Raw genomic sequence first — 22,006 nt, 5'->3', positions numbered from 1 at the left:
CCGGACATCTTAAATCGGCTTCTGACCCGATTCATGGGATGGTCAAAATTTATATGGCGAGACGGGCCGTTTAGCCCACTTTGCTGCCAGATTGATGGCGGCCCAGTCGGAAAGGCGAACTGGATCGGGTTTGACCCAACAGTGGCTCCTATTTAAATATATTTGTTTTCTAATAATTTTATCCAAAATTATTATGACGCGCAGCAATTTTATAAAAAAAATATTTATAATAATTTTGGCATTCTTATATATATTATATCATTTTTTACCAAAATTACAGAGCATTTTAACTAAGTTAAATTGATTTTTAATTAAGTTAAAATATTTTTTATCAAGTTATAAATAAGTATTTCAATATGGTATTGTTTCATTAGTTATAATTTTAATTAAATTTGAAAATTTTAGTAAAACACACTATAACAATATTGAAATAAGGACGTTTAAGGATGAAAATAAAATAAAAAATATTATTTTATTTTTTACCCAAATTTATTTTTATGGAATTTCATATCCTACTATCTTAATAATATTTTATTAAGAATACTAACTAATTTTGATGAAACCTAAAATAAAATTATTTTAATGTCCTTTTATTTTTCACACAAAAAATGATTTTAAAATTTATTAATAATTTTCATAAACACATTAATAAGAGATTTAAAGTTCAAGACTCATCTACGATATATTAAATACCTTGAGTTGACGATATTAGAAACTATACTTTTCTCAATTTTTTAGTTAAGCTCAAGTATGATATTAAATTAATTTTTTATAATGGGGAGTTCATTATAGTAGTTTGCTGTTGTGCATCATCCTAGCATTGTATTATTGCATAGGTCTAGCGCACCCTTATCCAATTTATGGGTAGTCTTTTGGTTAAGATTAATTGTAGCATTTGTTTTTATCAATTTAATATATGATATAAAGAATTAAATTGATTTTTTATGAAGAAGGGGTTGTTATTTACATGTGTTCATGTATTATATTATATACGCAACTAGAGGCGAAGCCAAGTATAGTTTGATTGGGTAATTAACTCATCTTAATTTTTGTAAGTACCCCTAGATGTGTATAAAATTATAAAAATATTTAAATCTTATCTCACAACAAAATAAAATAAAAGACCTACATAATAGGGCCTAGCTCACCTAATATGTCTGCACAATCGCTACTATTTATAATAGTTCTTATAAACTTATGCTAACTTTTTGTGACATTTATGTATATATTTTATTTTTCAATTTGTTTACATTTTTTACATAATCAATAGAATTCCAAATGCTCAGTATTTTATGTGTGATAATTAAAAAAATATAGAAATTATATAATTAAATGAAGACGGCTTGCATTAAGGTTAGTTAGAAGAAGATAGTCCAATTTTAGAATTATTCAATTAATTGAGTACATTTTAAACACATAAATTATCAAACAATAGTAGCAATATTTGGAGTAAAATGTGACCCCACGGTAAGATACAAATAAACAAATCATCCACTGACCACAGTCGTCTTTTGCATTAAAAAAAATAGACCCTAATGTATTAAATAATAATAATAATTATTATTATTATTATTATTATTATTATTATTATTATTATTATTGATGCTGCTGATGAAAGGTCCCACTTCACTGTCACGATGAAAGTCAAAAAGGTCAAAATAAAGACGGTAAACGAGTGGATGACATCGGTCGGCTAGACGATTCATGCTCCGATCCGATCGGGGATTAGGCTCCAACCCACCTTCTCCGATACGAGAAACAATCAAACCGATGCTCAAGGGAAATGACACGCAAAAGCTGAACCGAGCGACTACCTTGCTCAACGAGATAGCAAGGCATGACATCAGGAACTCGACTTCAACCGAGCCGCTACCTCGCTCGGCTAGACAACAAAGTATGACATCGACAAGAGCCCGACTTCGGCCAAGCAGTTACCCCGCTTGACCTAGTATTCGATTCGACATCAGCTGAGCATACAAACAGAGGACTTCCGTCCGAGCGACCATTCCGCTCGACCCAGCAATGAAGCATGCGGACACAGTAGACTTTCGGCCGAGCGGCTATTCTACTCGGCTCGACAATGGATACACGTGGACAGCGGAACTCCGGCCGAGTGGCTATTCCGTTCGGCCAAGTAACATACATAGTAGGATATATTTCGACATCCTTTTGGGAGCTAGTGCCACTGACAGACGGCATGGTCAGACAGAGGATCGTACGGTGGAAGTTTTCACTATCATTTCAGAGATATGCTCGCCCTGGTAAGGTACTGTGTCAGAGACACTTTACTGCCAAGTCTTTTTAGGGGAAGCTTTGAGATGCATGCTCGTTTTAGGAGGCGTGCACACGTGCTACCGGAGCCCTGTATAAAGGGGGGTCCAGGTATCAGCGAAGGTATGTGATATTGTACTATTGCGCTACAGTCTTCTTGCTATCTACTTCTTCTTATTCTTCAAGGGAGACTAACTTGAGCGTCGGAGGGCTATCGTCGGGGCCCCCTTCCCTAACTCGGCACTGACGTCAGCTGTGTTGCAGGTCGGAACAAAGTCCATAGGAGATCAAGGAGCATCACATCCCAACATCCATCTCATCAATTTTTGAACAGAATCGATAATAATAATAATAATAATAATAATAATAATAATAATAATAATAATATATAGTTTGCATTCATGTGGCAAAAAAGTAAATCGGTCGTCTCAATATCCCGTCAATCCATCCCTAGATTAATAGGGAGGAATATAACTTGTATTCATGATACAAAACTAAATAGATGAGATGATGGAAGTTATATTTATTTTTTCTTCGTAATTATACAGTATCATAAATATTTAATGTATTCAAGTTAAATGGTTTCTTCAGTTTTATTAACAAAGAAATGTGTCATATTTTTTTAGCGTAATGATAGACGAAAAAAATCTTAGAAAAAAATTAGAAATATAAATTAATGACCTGTCATTTTCGACCCTATCATTTTATGTAATTATCCCTGAGATTTCATTTTTCTTGTTCGGAAGAGTGAAATAATATATTAATTAAGTATTTAAAAAAGAATTATTAAATTTTAAAAGTATTTTTCAAAGAAGATTTATTTATAGACATTAATATATTACTTTAAATATTCGAACCAAACCGTCGTCTTCTTTCTCCTCCAATAGATTTCAAACGCAAGCAAGTCTACAGCCACATCTGATTCACCTTTTTGTCTCGTCCTTCTCGTTCCTTTCCTCTGACCCCATTCATGGCGAAAGCTATCGCCGTGAGTTCGTACCTTTTTTTCAAGCCCTAATTTGGATTCAATGCAAGCCCAAATCGACGCGGACCCAACTCAATACCGTTTCTGAGCCAAGAAAAAAAGTTATGGCAGCGACTGCTCCTCGTTTCTTCGTCTCACGACTTCCATGATGAACAGATAGATAGGCCTCGCTTGCTTCCCTGGCTATCCTTCCTATTCCACTCTCGTCTCTTTCCAAACCCCACCTTTTTGCAATTCTATCTTCTTGTTTTTCTCAGCGGTTTGCATCTAGGGTTTGTTTTTTCTTCAAGGGAATAGGTGCGGTGGCAATGGCGGAGCCGAAGAACCGGTGGACGTGGGATTTGCCGGGCTTCGAGCCGAGAAGGTCGGCCGACGTCGGCGAGGACCGGGGCTCCCGACCCCTGGTCCGACCATTGTCGGTTTCGCAGCCTTCGCAGCCGTCTCTAACTCCCCGCCCAGACTCTTCGAAAAAGTCGATTGCCGTTCGGCTCCAGAAGCTGGAAAAACAAGTAAAGGTTCGTTTTTTTGCCTCCCTTTCTTTTTGGATTTATCTTCCTTTCCTCTTTTGTAAACTCCCCTCCCAAACTCGAAGTCGCACTTCCTTTAACAAAGTTATTATTTTTACGTCATGTGACATGAAACCAAACTTGAATTTGAGTTGGTTGGTTTCTTGAACATTGAAGAATTATATGGATAATTCACAACGTTAAGAAACTAGAAAGGTAAACCATTAAGTTTGGAATAAATTTGCTTAAAATTTTGAACACATCAAATTGATAGCCAAAACGACCTGATGAAAGTTGAATTTTTAGCTACGGAGTAGGTTGCATAGATACTTTTGAAAGGTTCAATATTTAAATGTGTTTAGTGAAGGAAATGATGACTCGATCCTTTTGTCTCATTTTATGCAATTTTTTCACCATATCTAATGCACCAATAATTGTTGTCAACTTGTCTTCTTAGCACACAAGAGATTACTACTTGGAACTGAGGCAGGAAGCCACTGATCTAAAAGAGTACTCTCATGCCAAACTTGATCGAGTTACACGCTATCTTGGTGTACTTGCAGACAGGGCTAGGAAATTAGGTAAGCCTAAACCTGCTATTTTCCCTACTTGTTTAAGAAATGTTTGCTCACTGTTTCTGTCTATATTTTTCTTTTTTCCATTTTGTCTTCACTAGTTTGTTTGATTGTTACCTTTCTGCAGGGTATTGTCAGTATAATTGATTTCTTGGTTAAAATGGCTGTCTATTTTATCAGGCTCCTCTTTTAGGACTAGAAAGTCATATCGGAGAGTATTAGTTAAAAAATTTCCTTGTGGAATAGGTTATAATTAATATTTAACTAAATTGGCCCATAGTTTTAAATCTGTGTTCTATTTCAGATCAAGCTTCTCTTGAAAGTGAGGCTAGAATAACTCCCGTAATCAATGAGAAGAAAAAATTGTTCAATGATTTGTTGACTGCCAAAGGTACATAAAATATCTATTAATTCATTTCAACTGATTGTTTTCAGATTTGACAATTTCTTGTTCCAGTTTTCTTATGTTTTGAGCTTTTTGTTATTTTAGGAAATGTTAAAGTGTATTGTCGCATAAGGCCACTTTTTGAAGATGAAGGCCCTTCAATAATTGAGCTTCCAGATGAATATACAGTCCGGGTAAACACTTGTGATGATTCACTTGCCAATCCCAAGAAGGATTATGAATTTGATCGAGTATATGGCCCTCATGTTGGACAAGGTAAAATGATGTTTCTATTCTAGACATTTACTAGCGTCCAACTTCTGCTAATTGTTCACATGTTAGAACCAGCATGACAAGCTGGTTTTATGGTTCGTGGTTCCATTATTTTTTAGAAGTTAAATATAAAGTTTAAAGAGTCAATTTTTAGCTAATTTTGATTCTCCATTCAGCTTGTTATACCATGCATGTTAAGCACATTTACCTGACTTCTCATAACATCTTGTTGTATGCACATTTCCAGGGGAATTCTTTTGTGATGTTCAACCATTTGTGCAGTCAGCTTTGGATGGATATAATGTATCTATATTTGCATATGGCCAAAGTGGCTCTGGGAAGACATACACAATGGTTTTCTTCTTTCATTGGATCCCCTCCTGATCTTATTATTTCTTTCTTTTAGTTTCCTCCTAATATGCTTACAACAAAGTTAAAGTAGCTGCATGTGTTGAATTTATTATGATTCTGACCTTTGTGAACATCCATTTAGACTTTTATGTGGGTTAGTAAATTGCTTCTTAATGAATGAAACACTGATTTTTCAATACATTCTTTAAAGGTCCTTCTATAATTATATCCAATCATTAATACTATTTTTTAATCATTTAAAACTAGAGCATCCATTTTATTTTTTCTTCTCAAGTTCCAGGTGCTCTTGTTCAGTTTTTTTAAGCTGTTAAAAAACTTAAATCAAACCATAATTCAGCTATTCAGTATTGTTGTGTCAATCGATATCATTGAATTCAAGCCAAAATAAGTTGTGCGTAACCATGTGCCTTGCTGAATTATAAACATTTTCAACATATAGCTCTCAAGGTTTTGATTTGTGCTGGTCAGAACCAATTGTAAAACTTTGTAATGTGACCTGAATCAACACACCCTTATGACTTGAATTTATGTGCATTGAATGTGGTTTCTCCTAGTTCCCCAGATTTCTAGTATAATCCTGGTATCCTTGTTTTGCAAACTAGCCATTCTATGGACTGGTACATATTGCTTGTACTTTGTGGATCTAGTGTGTTTTTTTTTATTCTTTGGAGAAGTTGAAGAAACAAACAATCAATGTATACATTCTTGACAACAAATTCATCATTAGCGGTAGAGTCTGGTTTTGGGATTGGATGGCATGGCATTACATAGCTGAAACCTTACATCTTGGAGAAATAAGCAAATTCCTAGCCTTCCCACTACCTTCACAATGTTCTTCACTTTGGAGATAAGATTGTATGTCTTTGTGCAGCTTCTTAAGTGCTCTATTTTATTTATATTAGGTTGAGGATAATGAAAGTAATTAACTGAAGGAAATGGTGGTTGCACAGTTCAAACTTGAATGCATTGCGAAGGAAGATTGTTCTCAAGACATTTTGAGTTGGTTAAATATTGGATGTTTGATGATCACCCAACCATTTAGGCATACACATTTTTTGTATTTTTTTCTCTTTGTTACTCTAAATAATCAACAATTCATAATCTTTATTTCCCTATGTAGCTGCATAATCTCATTGCTATATTGAGCTTAAAATTGTTGTTTAGCGGGATTGAGTTTTGTTTCTCTAGCCTCTTCGTCCTTTAGTTCAGTTTCCAAGCATCCATAGTAATTACAGGACATCATTGCCTTTTTAGTTTGAAAGGTTATTCTTTATGTTGAATACATTGTTTGACATTGCTTGCATGCATTGCTTGATCTCTAATTCAGATCCTGCTTTCAGGAAGGATCTAGTCATGAACGTGGTTTATACCTACGCAGCTTTGAGGAGCTTTTTGATCTTTCTAATTCAGATACTGCTTCAACATCTCAGTATACTTTCTATGTTACTGCCTTTGAGCTTCATAATGAACAGGTTTACAAGACTTCCAATTTGCAAATATTTTTCATTTGTTTCCTAGTTATCTCTGGAACTAGGTTTCCTTGGAGAGAATGAGATGAAACAAGGCGGCACAACCTTCATAGATAGAGTACTAACACATAAATGCTTAAGAACATGTCAATAGTAACTCACTCATTGAAGCTTATATAGCCTTTTTTTTTATCAGCTCACAATTCTTCCTGCATGACTAAACTGAGGCATGTCTCAATCTTCCTTGCTTAAAGCTTGAAATTCCCATCAAATCTTAATTCTTAAAAGAGAATCCCCATCAACATGTGAGGTCCAATGGTGACTACACAATTTGGAGGACAACCTTTTCAACACCTCACCATGCTTAGGATTACATTTATTTTGACACCAATTGTTACAATCTGCTTAGATGAGAAAATTGAACCATCGAGCTAGAGAAAAATGTTTGAACTCATGTTAATAGCAGCTCACTTCTTTAGTGATCCATAACTGATCACGTGGGAAGAAGGGAAAGAGGGAAGCTCTTTTTTTACTATTTCATAGGTTTGAAAGTTAAGGAGAGAAATACAAAAACAAGGGATATTTCTCTCTTGTAAATAGCCAACCCAACTCAACTCGGATGGGAAGCCCCTCTATTGCCTAGGAACCTTATGCCCTTGCTCAATGGAACCTTCTGTTTTGACATCATCCTTCTCGAGTCTTTGCATCATAATCTTTGCAAGTTGTGTCTGGAATCAGAATAGGCAGCCTCTGCCTGCATCAGCTTTAAGGGCCATACAAACCCAACAACATGAGATTCTAGGAAGCGATTCTTGTCCCTTTTGGCACTATTGCAAGCAAGATACTTCTCTTCCCCCTTCATTTTATACCCATACCTCTCATCCCTTGTATAGTGCTCTAAGGAAGCACAGGCTTTACTTCTAGTTGCTAGAATTTGCAGGCATGTATTTCTCTTATGAGATTAATTTCTTGTTGTTTTGCTTTTGATATTCTGCTAGGTTCAAGATTTGCTTGCAAACTCTTTAAGCACTTCATCAAGCATTCAGTTGAGCAGCCAGGATTCATCCTTGGAACTAGTGCAGGAGAAAGTAGACAATCCTTTGGAATTTACTAAAGTACTTCAAGTTGCACTGCAGAATCGAGGGGCACATTTATCAAAAGCCATCATCTCGCATTTGTATGTATAAAAGTTGTCTTGAGCTAGGATTCTTTAAGATAGTTGTCTCAGATTCACAGTTGAGTGACTATATGTGCTAGGAGCAGGTTGGTTCAACTGTGAATCTGTGCAAAAATGAACATGTTTTGGCAGGATTTATTTCCTAACTGGTTGATATTTGCCTATTATATGGGAGAATCATTTTTGGTTGGAGTTTATTGATGAATTTGGTTCAGATTTGTCCATATCAACCTTAAGTTAATCTGCAAAATCTTACATAACTTGGAAAAATTATATTTGATTGAGTGGATAAGATATAGTCCAAGACTGCTGACTGCTGACCTTCTCTTGCTGTTTCCTTGTGTCAAACTACACACGCCCCTCCTGTCTTTTGTAACACAATTTGTCTTTTTTCCGAATTAGCCATTTCTTCAGAAATTCATTTGTTGCAACTTATACCAAAGACTCATGTTTTTCTGATGCTTGACATGGTCAGCCCCTCACGGAAGGTAACACCACCCTCAGCTTTGCGTTGCAATGTATGACCGGCAGCATTTGGCAGGCAGCTAGAATATCTCTTTCTTGAACACTAGCAACTCTCCTTATGGGGACTGAAATGTTTGAGGATTTTGACATCTTTCCATAGGGCTCAATAGGCTCCTATTCTTACTATCGAGGAGGTGGCTGAGAAAACCACTTTTGTTTCTCTTCATAATGGAATATCTCTTGTTTGAGATGGAAGTCAAAGATGAATCAAGCCAAAAAGGATTGTAGTCATCTAACAGTTACACCAGCAATTTTATGTTACACTATTATTTTAATTGCCATTTAGCCGACCCCAGTCATAGTTGGGACAAATACATGTTGATGACCACGTTGAAGAATTGTCATTCATTACATTAAACATCCAAATTAGTTGTGCCATGTTCTAACTGTGGTATTTGACTTCAAAATTGTAGCCTGTATGATGTAGATATTTGCATCAATTTTTCATTTTAAATGTAAAAACTGTTCAGAGTGATCTCAATTTTATCCATGAAAATCAAATACATTAGCTGTTAAAAAAAATTCCAATCCAATATGTTGGTGTAATATGGATGGTAGATGCAATGCTGTGGTTAATTTTGCAGCAGTGTTTTCATTTTAACTAAAATTTGCGAACTTTTCAATTCTCTTAATGGGTCAATCATCTTTAATTCTTTGATTGTCAAATGGTCATTTAAATTACAATCAAATCATCAATTATGCAAATTGTTTGTGTATATTTGTAGTGACATTTTCATCTCATACATACCTTGTATCTTTCCCCCAGGATTGTTACAATTCATATTCAGTATTCCAATTGGGTCACCAGAGAGACTCTTTACAGCAAGTTCTCTCTTGTTGATTTACCTGGAAGTGATTGCTTTATGGTGAAAGATGCTACAGGAGATCATATAACAAACTTTTTACATGTTTCAAAGTCACTTTCTGCGTAAGTTTGAAATGCTTTTTGTTCATATGTTTCTTTGTTTGATGTTTTCTGAGAACTTTAAAGAATGTTAACTCATTATATTTTTATTTTCAATTTTTGTTTTCCTTTTATACTGATTAGGTTGGGTGATGTTTTAAATTCATTGACTACAAAGAAAGAGTCTATACCATTTGAAAATTCGAGGATGACCCAAATTCTTGCTGACTCCCTGGGTATGCCCTATTTTAAAATTTTATATGATGCTCCATGAAAGATATCTTTGCAATTTTTGGTCATGATGATTTGTTTGTAGTTTCTTTACTGACTTGGGACTTGGGAGCACATAATGCTACTTCAGGCCTAGGAGTTCATTTTGTATGGGATCTTTCCTTGCATTGATTTTAGTCTATGCGAACATTTTTTTTTTTTTTTTTTTTTGCTGAATGGGATTTCTGTCTATGGAACCCTGCTCAATAGACCTTCTAACATTTTAGAGGTTACATGTTTGGGTCCTTTGGGATAGTGACATAGCATGCAATGAAAACCTTAACCTCAAGAAGAGGGAAAATGAGGAAAAGTGACAATATTCTACAATTACCCCTATTAATTTACTACCATTCAAATGATAAACTACCCAAAAAAAGAAAGGAAAAATAAAACATAGTTCCAATAATTATTACAACCCAAAACTTGAAATTTAAAATTCATATTATTCCCTTTTCTGCATTAGATAGGATCAATCTGCCTTGGTTCATCGACTAAGTGATTTAGGATAAGAGCATAACTAGGTTCATCTCTGTTTGTAGGCAGCATAGCAGGAGCGATAGGGATCTCAGTCCTATAAGATACACAACATGATTATGAACAATTCACTTTAAAAAATTGCAATGAAATTATTACTCATGTAGGAAAACTCAATGATAATCTGTACATTTTTTTTTGACAATTCTGATTGATTACCCCATTGATATAGTCCCCAATTATGATTGATGGCATGACAATGATATGGTAAACTTCTGAGATTCAGTAGGGCGAAAACAAGCCTAGTCATATCCTTATTGCTGGTCAATGTGTAATAGACTAGTTTAATCATCAGCCTATAATCATCACTTGGCTTAAGGGATGACGACTGAACACCTTATGGACTCTGTATTTCTATTTCATTGAAGCATTCACCATTAGATTTTGACCTTCCATCATCTGTTTGCTTATTCTTATTTTTATACTCAATATTTTGTGAATTCTTCTATCTTAGGGGAGGATCATACAAAAAGTGAGTGTTTTTTTTTTATAAAAAAATACTTTGATTAAGCCTGTTTGAGACGGTGTTATTATGTTTTGTCTTCTTTGAGTTGGGATTAGCTCTATTGGATGTTTCATCTTTTTGGTTCAGATGTCATATCCTATTCAAATATTTCCTGCTGTTGTGGCTCCATTTTATAATGTTGTTGAAGAGTGTCTTTCTCAATTCATTTAATAGAAAGTTTCATCATATGACAGTTACTCTATTAACCATGAATAAGATGAACCAGTGCCCATTGCATTGCATTTTAATTTCACTGCATTCTGTTTCCTATTGTCAAATTCTTTAATGTAATGTTAGACGTTTTATGCCTTTTCCTGTGGCAGGTGGTAGCTCAAAGACCTTGCTGATTGCACATGTCTGCTCAAATGCTTCAAATCTTTCTAAAGCATTGTCTACGCTAAACTTTTCTGCTAGAGCAAGAAATGCAGAATTGAGCCTTGGTAATCGTGATACAATTAAGAAATGGAAAGATGTGGTAAGAACACTATGAAGTAATTGCCATAGTTATAGGATTGATGAGCTATGTAATGAAATTATTATTTATTTTCTAGGCAAATGATTCACGAAAGGAACTTTATGAGAAAGAAAAAGAAGTTCTTGATCTTAGGAATGAAGTCACAGAGCTTAAGCTTGCTCTTAAAGATGCTAATGATCAATGCATTCAGTTGTTCAATGAAGTTCAAAAAGCTCAGAAAGCTTCTTTGACAGTTCAAGCAGATTTAAAGGTCTTAGTTTGGTTTTTGTCTCTGTGGTTTTATGTCCCTTTTAAAAGATTGATCTCCAAATCATTGGTTGTTCAAAGTTCAATTTTGCTGTGATCAAATGGTTTAGATTCCAAAAAATTGCAGTCAACTTTTGATACACCTGAAGTATGGAAGTTTTGTTTAAGGCATTTTGTGATCTCTAAGTTGGTGTTAGACTGGTACCTTAAATCATGATTATTGTTGTTACCATTATGCTGGTACTTGATGTTACAAATTCAGTTTCCTATGCAAGGGCCCTCCTTTTGTACTGGAGTTTTATTTCCCATGCCGTCGGATTTGGTTGGTAGCGAACAAATCCATGTTTGGTTACCATGCTCCATGTGATTTGATAGTACTATGGATCTTATGCGGGGTGGGATCAAAAAGCCTATAATAAGAGTTGGAATTTTAATTTTTTTATAGTAATTAAGGAATTCTTAGATGATTCACACCCTGCTGTGCATTTCAGACATTGATGCCTGCATTTTAGCATATCTACGTGTGCATGTTTGAACGAATTCTTGATTACTATGGCTAATGCAGTTGAGTATAGAGCCACTGGTAATGTTCTACTGCATGTTTCTATTTGCAGGCAGAAAATTTAACACTGATAGAAAAACACAAGGTTGAAGAAGAACAGAATGTTCAGCTTCGGAATCAGGTTGCTCGCTTGTTGCAATCCGAGCAAGAACAGAAAACCCAGATCCATGAACACGATCAAGTCATTCAGAAGCTACAGGTTTAAACCTTGAAACAAAACTGATTTATGATCTTGTATTTTATTTCCCTATCTTCATTCAGATGATAATATAAGTTGGGAAGCTTCCTTCACCCATCTTTATTTTTTCCCCCAGTAATATCTTTGATCACTGATGCTTTTACTTGAATTCATGTTGGATATATTAAATGATTGTAGAAAATAGAAACAATTCCTTCATATTATTCTGATTGCAATTTTGAGCGTTTAGCTCTGATGTTGGGTCCTTTAGCATTCACATCTTCTATCTTCTTATCTTTTGCCAGATTTTGCAAAGCTATTTTTCTTTGACTCCTATTTGTGCCTGTTCTGCTTTCCACTAGTGTTTTCTACATGTTAAATATTGGGCGAAACTGTCATTGTCAGAATTAGTGAGTCTAACCTTGCTGATCCAAATGAGAGACTTGACTGTACAGAGTCTAACAACTTTTTTGTTTCCAAACGGCAAATGCTTCTACCACTTCTACTTATTTTATTATGTGCCTATATTTTTCTTGTTTTTTTTTCCTTTGCCACTCATCTCATTTGCTTTTTTTCTCATAGAATCATACTTTCTACTTAGGCTTAAACATTCTTTAGGCTAATGCGTCAAGTTTCATACTGGAGCTTGCTCAAAATTGAAAATTAAGTACTGCATCAACAAAACATGCCTAGGAATAGCTTTTTTTCATGGAAAAAACAGAGCAGCTACCTTCGAATTATGGTTCTCCAACAATTCATTTTTTTAAAAAATAACAATAACTTGAACAAGGTTTAGTTTAGTTTACAATTTACATAAGGAAAACAGATTATGTGTCTCCTGGTCAATTATACTAATATATTATATTTGTGAGTTTTTGCATATCGTTGAATGATTTGCTGCAAAGAGTTTGTGGCCACGGTGGAGGCTTAAGTGTTGTGCATAACTGGAGGAGAAATATCACTGGGTTTAAACTTTGGAGTCATTGAGCCTTGTTTGTCCCTTTATTTTTGTTGACATTAGCACAACATATCTTGCATTAAGAGCTTTTGGTGATGAACATGTTGCAAGTTTCAAGTACTAGATAATTTTGTAAAAAATTTCTCCAAAGTTTTCCAATCAAGAATCTTAAGAAGTTTGTGGTGGATTTTGCATGTTTTCTAAAATAATACTTTTGAATCTATAAAATCCTGAATGTCTTCACTTCCACATGCTAGGCCAAACTAAAGGGTATCGAATCTCAACTCAATGAAGCCCTCCAATCAAGTGATGCTCATACAACTAGCAGATCTGAGATAAGCCCCACTGGAGTTCTTTCTACTCCTAAGGGAACAGAGGATACTGCCGAGTCTTTGCAGGTCACAAAGAAACTTGAAGAGGAGCTGTCAAAGAGGGATGCTCTTATTGAGGTATATTAAACTGGTTTAATTTATTGTCCTCAGTTATAGCTCCATGCTTACATGACAGTTAATAAGATATATTTTTATTTAGGTGATGTGGGATAATGCTGATGAGAATTGCTTTGGATTCAGTTGTTTGATGAAAAATAATATTTTGGATATCATGTTTTGATGCATTATTTGGTATTTGATTATCTTTTCTATTATATTATATGCTAACTCAGTTTGGTTTTCTTTTTTATTTATTTTGTTGCTTTGTTTGCCAATATCCTCTTGAATTCTGATTTTGTATTGTTTTGCATGCAGAAATTGCATCAAGAGAATGAGAAGCTATTTGATAGGCTCACAGAAAAATCATCAGTTGCTTCTTCACCTCAGGTTCCTTACAAAGCTTTTTGTAGTATTTCTTGCATACTATTTTTTCCATTTCTCTTACGAGTTTTGTCATTCTTTTTTGTCAGTCAATTCGGTACGTCGTAATAGAAAAATTCACATTTCTGTACTTCTTTCATGAATCAAGTGATATAGCTTTTGTGTCACTTTGCAAATATGTTTTACCATTTAGGTGATGCTTGGTTCATCTATTTGACAAGTAATTGGGCATTCTATCCTATACTTATTTCTATGAGGTTGATCTAAAGTCTCAGTCATGTTTGATATAGTCTAATGAAGTTTGACTAATAGACTCCAAATGACATTTAGGTTATTTGGTACTATTCAAACTGTGTAGGCACTAAAATCGAGGACCTACAGCATGCTGTGAATAACATGCTTATACCACGGTGTCTCTTGTTGGCAAGAGAGCAATTTTATTGACTAGAGCTATTCATTAAATGTCCTTACATTGATGTACTGTAGAGAAGAGTTCATATCTTTAAGAAAATTAATATATAGATTGGTCACTTTCTTAGCAGCTCAAGCTTTTGGATCATAAGTAGCTTGCCAATCAATTTTGGTATTATATTTTAATATCGGGAACATCAAATATTCAAATCTTCGAATACTGCTTTTAATATCATGCACTACTGTTGCTGGTCAAGCCCCCATGATTTATCCCGTTCCAAGAAGTGTGGGGCCACCCTGGAGGGGCCGCCGAGGTGATGGTTTCACCTTTTTTTTGCCACATAATAACATTATCATATTCAGTTCAATCATTGGGTTAGGGTTAATATAGCTGACTAGCCGATTCCAATGAATGGGACAAATATGACTTGGTAACAAGATGATAACATATTATTTTGACATTGTCAAAACAAATTATTTTTCTTAAATTAAAAAATTGTATATTTAAACTTCTATCCTGTGAACTTCTCGCTGTACTTAAATAAGTTCTCAATCTTAACAACCTTTGGGGTATGTAATGTATATCATGGTTGGAATTATAAATATTTGTCAAACTGAATAAACTCAAAAGAAACTTTATTTTTGGTCTATCATTCCATCTCAATGCCCTCAATTTTTTTGGCCCTGCAGATTCTGTCGAACCCTGCTACTGGAAGAACTGTGGACATGCAGGGAAAAGATTTGAACAGGTTCGTTTCACATTCAAATTCTGTTCTTGTTTTGAAGACTGCAATATATATGTATTCTTTCTATTTGGGCAGGGGTGATAACAACAGACTGCCTTCCCTCAATGCCCTATCATTGCCTGGTTCACAGGATAAGAATGAAAATACAGGAGCTCTTGTAAAATCAAGTAATGAGAAAATTAAGACAACACCTGCTGGAGAATATCTTACTGTTGCACTCGGTGATTTTGATCCTGACCAGTTCGAGAGTTTTGCTGCAATATCTGATGGTGCTAATAAACTTTTGATGCTGGTATGTGTTATTTATTGACGTGGATAAAGTGTGTTCATAAAAATTTATCACCTATGCCTACACGATACATCTCAATGCTGATCAAGATCATACTCACCAACCTAATTTCTATTTCCCTTCTCGTTCTCTTTGTGTTATCTCCCCCTTCTCCTTCATATACCTTCTCTCACTTGTCCGTTTTGTCCCACCTCTCTTCTTAGTCATCTTGCAACCCTGAGCCAACAGAAGAAGAGGAGAGGAAAGAATAGAAGGAAAAAATGAGATGAAAACCTCCTATCTTTCTTCTCGTCTTCCTTCAATCTAGTGGACCTTAAAACCCTAGAATTTCCTAGAGTAGTTTATCTCCTCTACCTTTATGAATTTGTGCCTGTGTCTCTCGCTAAAGGTTGTAATAGCTTGTTTGATGTTTTGGGTGGCATGAGAGAGTCAACTGCATCTTGTCTGTGCCTAGTTTTTTTTTTGTCTTGGTTCCATGTTAGACTAGTATTTATTTCTATAAACCTATTGAAATCCTTGTTGTTAATGCAGCATGTATCATCTTTGCTCACAAATTATGTAGTGAATTTTGTCCTTCCTATGCAGAACTATAGTCCAATGCTTAGTGTAAATTGGGTAGTCCCCCAAAGTCTTAATGTAAAGAGTATAGTATACATTGTCTTGGTTATTACTGAACAAAATTAGTAGGGGTGTCAATTCGGATGGTCGGGTGGGTTCGGGTCGGGTTAAAGTAAGGGTATTATAAAAAAATTTTCAACCCGATCCGAACCCAAACCAACTTGAAAACTATAAACCCAAACCCAGACCAACCGAATAACCCAACCAACCCGGATACTTATAATCACCTTCTAAATGAACCAAAAATAATATAGTGACAAGGAACAAACAGAAGCTTCAAGAAATTTATGCGGTTTCAAACACCTTGAATACAAAGCTAATTTCAGGAAACAAAAACGTATTACTGGAACTTAAACTACTAAGAATCAGAGAGATAAATTCTAGAAATTACAGCCCCACCCTTTTCATCCATGGATAATTAAACATGACACTTTTCAAAAAATTCAGAAAACTGAAAAAATCCCAGGAAGTAAATTATTAAATTAGTCCCAGCAATAAAATCCATACTAAAACCAAGATTTGCTTTTTCTGGGCCAGAGACAACAAACATGAAAAAAGAGAAATAAAAGGAAACACATCAAATGTGGATGAAGTATTGACTTGAGAAACAAAAGAATTCACCTTTATAGATGAAAAATCCAAGGTGAAGAAAATAAAATCAACGATTTACTTCTCAAATGAAAAGAAAATGGAAGTCTTCAGTCTTGAAAGCTCAAGTCCAGAGCAAGCTCACTACAAGAATATGTGGGTCAGACACCTCAGAGTTCAGATTTCGGGTCAACCCGAACCCAACCCAAGCCAAATTTATTTTCTGGATCAAATTTTGGGTCCAACCCGATCTGATCCGAACCCTAAAACCCCCAACCCTAAACCAATATTTTTCGTGTTCACTTGGGCCCGGTTGTTAGGTCAGGTTCATTTTTGGCACCTCTAAAAATTAGTTTTTTTTATAATATAGAGTTATCTACTTCTTTAATATTGCTGATATAGTTAACACGTTAAATCTATTTATCGATGAATAAATTCAATGAGTTGTTTGGCTCATAATCTGTAAAATAATCATAAATGTTCATCTTTCCTATCTTATGCTGGTATTTTTATTGTTGGTAGTTGGTACTTCATTGTATTTGGCGTCTGGAGTGTCTTTACTCGTAAAATATAATCAACTTCCTAACTAATCTTTATGCAGTACAAATACCATACTGATAGACTGTCTTGCAGGTTTTGGCTGCAGTCATCAAAGCAGGTGCTGCTAGGGAACACGAAATACTTGCTGAGATCAGAGATGCTGTTTTTTCCTTTATTCGCAAAATGGAACCTAAGAGGGTTATGGATACTATGCTAGTTTCACGTGTCAGAATATTATACATAAGATCTCTGCTTGCTAGATCACCTGAGCTGCAGTCTATCAAGGTAATGTATCCCACTCTCTTCTACATTAACTCTAGAATTTCTAACTGAACTGCTCTTTCTTGAGAACAGTGAAAATCCTTTATATCTGGTCTCCACTCTTTTTTAGTAGGTTTCTTCGGTAGAACGATTCCTTGAAAAAGCTAATGCTGGCCATAATAGCTCCAGCCGTGGTAACAGTCCCAGTAGGTCTCTGGTTCACTATGATTCTGGTTCGAGAACTGTTTTCCCTGAAGAAGTCCATGGTTTTAAGGTTAACATAAAGCAAGAAAGGAAGTCCAAGTTGTCATCCATAGTCTTGAAGCTTCGAGGGATTGACCAGGTATCAGATTTTTTCACATTAAGGAAAAACTGCTGTCTAGTTTGTTGGATGACATATTTTCATTTTCTAAGTACTATTTAATTCATAAATGTAGGAGACATGGAGACAGCATGTCTCTGGAGGAAAGCTGCGGGAAATAACTGAGGAGGCTAAAGCTTTTGCAATTGGAAATAAGTCACTTGCTGCTCTCTTTGTTCATACACCAGCTGGCGAGTTGCAGCGGCAAATTCGGTCATGGCTTGCAGAGAATTATGATTTCCTCTCTGTTGCGGGTATTGATTCTGTCAGTGGAAGTTCAACTGGTCAACTAGAACTTTTGTCGACTGCTATTATGGATGGATGGATGGCCGGTCTTGGTACTGCACAGCCTCCAAGTACTGATGCTCTAGGCCAACTTTTGTCTGAATACACCAAACAAGTTTATTCATCACAATTGCAACACTTAAAGGTGCTACTATTACTCTACTAATGATTGCATATTTCCAGAGTTTTATGACCAATTACATTCTTTCAGGAGCTGGTTGTCACCTATAAGGAATGTGTCCAAAGGTAGTTAAGTAAAGTGAGGTTTGGTTAAGTTCGGGTAGCTTGGATAGTGTTTTTCTGAGCTGGAACTGGTTTGACTGAGGTCAACAAATTTGGTTGAAGTGATTGTCTACTCCCCTGAAATATTTCATTTAACACTGGACCAGGACCAAGACCAGGCAATCATTGTTAGCTTAAAGATTAATTGACTAAATATTTCATTTTGGGCTATTTTATAGTTGTCAAAACAACTCATTGTCTATTCCTAATAATGCTTCTAATATAAACATAGTGCTAGATATTCTTTATCTATTCTTCTATGAATCAAAGAATCTTTATTCATAAAATATTATGTCCATTCCATTCCCTTAGAATAACTGTTCTATTTCTTTGAATCAAATGCACCATGAATATCTATTCTTTTTTATACATGAATTTTAACTGGGAATTTGAAATATCCTTGTTTACACGTCTCCATGTTTTATCCTGTTATTCATGGTCACAGTCCATCTTTTAATACTCGATGAATGTGCATATTTCAGTAATTTAAAATGCTCAACCATCAGTCTTAGTTGAAGTACTCCAATTTCTCTCTCAATTGGTAAATTTCCTACTTGGAACTTTCCTCATTATATGCTTGTTAAACAGGATATAGCAGGTACTCTGGCAACAGAGGAAGCTGAGGATCATGCCCACGTCAGTAAGCTGCGATCAGCTCTGGAATCTGTTGATCATAAGAGGAAAAAGGTATTAAAGCACTCAATTTCCTATCTTAATTAAAACTTACCAAAAAAACAAAACTGGGATTCAATAATGGCTTTCCCTTTATTTAATGTTTTGTGAATGAATATTGGCAGTGGCAGATGTAAAATTACTTGTTGTATTAGTGTGATTAATTCTGTCCAGAATTTTGTATTTTTGTCCAATTAGAAAGAATAAGAAATTAATAGCATAATGAGTGTATCAATGGATGAAAATAATTTAGCATGATTTCTATAGAGAAATAATTTCTTTGGAGGTTAAAGTATTGCACTGTACTTGAGTTCTGGTGGCAGAATCGTTGAGTTTGATGTCAAGATTAACTTAAATGAGTTTTAATAATAAAGCTCTTCTATTCGCTTAGCTTGTTTATCTTCAAATGTATAGCATAGAGAGTTAACTAAATCAAAATATTATCTTCAAATGTTCTTATGACATTTGATATTAAAATTGATTTCTCCACATCATATGGATGCATATCAATTTTTTTTCGACACTAGTGACACTGTTGATGCTGGTGCTGCTTCAATTGGTGCTTCTCCTCTCCCTATTTATAGTGTTTTCTCTTCTCCTCGTGACCCGTATATATGAAATTTAATGCAAAGGTTCAATCACAGTAACTTTCATGTCGCAATTGATACCACCGAGATTGTCGACATGGGTGACATTGTGACATTTACCGACTGTCAAAATGATATATTTTGACTGTGCTAATTTTACCAATCGACAGTTTGAGATCATGATTACCTCTAATATATTGTGGTTTGTCTTTGCACTAATGATTTATACCCTAGGATGGAGCCCAATGGAGCATCAGTTTTATGCAGCTAAGTTCAAGTGGGACTAACATGCTTTGATAATGATGATGCTATTATTGTGCTTCATGTTTGTTATTAAGAAATGTTCTTAATTTGCTCTAAAACATGTTTGTCAAATTGTTTGACGATACATGCTTGGTTTTCTTAAATCCATGCTACCTTTTTTGAAATATTTGCTCACTAGAGAAATCTGAGTTCTGCTGCTTCTTCTCTTTTATAGATTCTGCAACAAATGAGAAATGATTCAGCATTATTAACAAAAGAACAAGGGGGTTCACCTATCCGAAATCCTTCTACAGCTGCTGAAGATGCGAGATTGGCATCTCTCATTTCGTTGGATACCATTTTAAAAGAAGTCAAGGTCCCTTTTTTCTCCTTTCTCTCTTCTGGTTACCTCCTGGAGGAATAATAGTGGTTCTCCCAGCTGAAAATAAACATTTACTTTTTTTCTTGCAGGAAATTATGAGACAAACCTCAACAAGTTTTCTTAATAAATCGAAGAGGAAAGTGATGCTTGCAACTCTGGATGAACTTTTGGAGAGGATGCCATCACTCCTTGACATTGATCATCCATGTGCTAAAAAGCAAATTTTAGATGTTCGTAAACTTGTCGAGGTATGTCGAGCACAAGAGTTCACATATATTTCATCATTCCTTTCTACAATTGGTATGATGTATTGAAGTCTGTTAGCGAACATTAATTTAAGGCTGAGTTGGAGATGATCAATACATCAGCTGAAGTGACAAAGACAGTAAAGATCAATGATTCAAATTCCTGAGTTTAACATATAATCGTCCTAATTTTGCAGAAGATCCCTGAAAGAGATGATTCCCTAGATGATGAAACACGAGCATTACAACCACTAGCAGATTCGATTTCTAGTGCAGAGGTTGTATCACAGTGGAATGTGTTACAATTCAACACCGGTTCTACGGCCCCCTTCATTGTGAAATGTGGTGCAAATTCTAGCTCTGAGTTAGTCATCAAAGCAGATGCGCGTGTGGATGAGCCCAAGGGCGGTGAGATCATCAGAGTTGTTCCAAGGCCTTCTGTTCTTGCTGATATTAGTTTTGAGGAGATCAAAAAGGTGTTTGATCAATTGCCCGAAGCAATTAGTTTGCTAGCCCTCGCACGAACAGCCGATGGTACAAGAGCCAGGTATTCCAGATTGTACAGGACCTTGGCCGGTAAAGTTCCATCACTGAAAGATCTAGTCGCAGAGCTGGATAAAGGTGGACTGTTAAAAGATGTCAAAACATGAATGCAACAAGAGAATAATCTTACACGCTATTTTTCATCTTGTTAGTGCAAGCGGTAGCTTCATTCACGGTACAGATGGTTCTTTTTTACAACGTGTATGATTGAAGAATGTATCGTGAAGCAACTTATCGCTACAATTAATCATTGATGAAACAAAAGGTGTTATTCTACCAATCATCGTAGTCTTATTGTACGTCTGCTACTCTCTGTTTGAGAAAAATGAGAACGGAAAAAATGTAAGTACACTTGTATTGATCAGAATGTAGATGTGATTTTAATCTTATTTGTCGTTAAACTCTGGTTGGGTGGGTGAGGAAAAGTTAATTAATGAATGGGCAGGGGAAGGAAAATAATTATCTTTACTTTGGGAAGGAGGGGAGATTAATTAATAAAAAATAAATATAATTAATCATTTAAAATTAATCATTTCTACGTTCTGGGCCACTACTCTTCATCTCTCCCGCATGCGACGCCAGCCCGCGTCATGAGCTGTCGCCGAAGAAGAGGCCGCCGCCGCCATCGTGAGCTGCTGCGGGAGAAGACGTTGCCGTAAGCTGTCAACTCTAGTGAACTAGTGCTACACAATCTAAAATTAGAAAAAAATTTATTTGAGTTTTCTTAGGCTCTACTTCTTGGACTTGTATACAATTTTTATATTGAGCAATCATATGTTATAGGTCATGAGTATATTTATACATATCTATACGTGACATAATATTGGAAGATAATAAATTTAATAATAATCTAGTTATTTTTTTATTCATCTTCAATTACTTCCTTTATTTTTTAGTCTAATACTGAGGTCGGAGACACTTTTCCTTCTTATCCGTCGAAACTTTGAAAGGAACTTCCAACGCAGTCCAAT

General features: G+C 35.3%; 1 protein-coding gene across 2 annotated transcripts; it reads left to right on the top strand.

The window, feature by feature from the left end:
- Window positions 1–3,160: 3,160 nt before the first annotated feature.
- On the top strand, window positions 3,161–21,424 carry LOC121998185 (kinesin-like protein KIN-14L). Of its 2 annotated transcripts, XM_042552975.1 has the most exons (24): window positions 3,161–3,461; window positions 3,547–3,771; window positions 4,220–4,343; window positions 4,642–4,728; window positions 4,828–4,998; window positions 5,243–5,349; window positions 6,708–6,839; window positions 7,835–8,013; window positions 9,305–9,466; window positions 9,587–9,678; window positions 11,075–11,226; window positions 11,303–11,476; window positions 12,087–12,233; window positions 13,428–13,619; window positions 13,917–13,988; window positions 15,084–15,142; window positions 15,215–15,431; window positions 17,268–17,459; window positions 17,569–17,778; window positions 17,873–18,226; window positions 18,952–19,050; window positions 20,101–20,241; window positions 20,337–20,495; window positions 20,690–21,424. In XM_042552975.1, the coding sequence occupies exons 2-24, from the start codon at window positions 3,565–3,567 to the stop codon at window positions 21,140–21,142; spliced, it is 3,882 nt and encodes a 1,293-aa protein (XP_042408909.1). In that variant the 5' UTR covers window positions 3,161–3,461; window positions 3,547–3,564; the 3' UTR covers window positions 21,143–21,424. The 2 variants fall into 2 exon arrangements, with proteins under 2 accessions (XP_042408909.1, XP_042408908.1); XM_042552974.1 differs by having other exon boundaries at window positions 3,161–3,771.
- Window positions 21,425–22,006: the final 582 nt, after the last annotated feature.

This window comes from Zingiber officinale, chromosome 6A (assembly GCF_018446385.1).
Source record: "Zingiber officinale cultivar Zhangliang chromosome 6A, Zo_v1.1, whole genome shotgun sequence".
Classification (NCBI taxonomy): Eukaryota; Viridiplantae; Streptophyta; class Magnoliopsida; order Zingiberales; family Zingiberaceae; genus Zingiber; species Zingiber officinale.
This window is presented reverse-complemented; position numbering and strand designations above follow the sequence as displayed.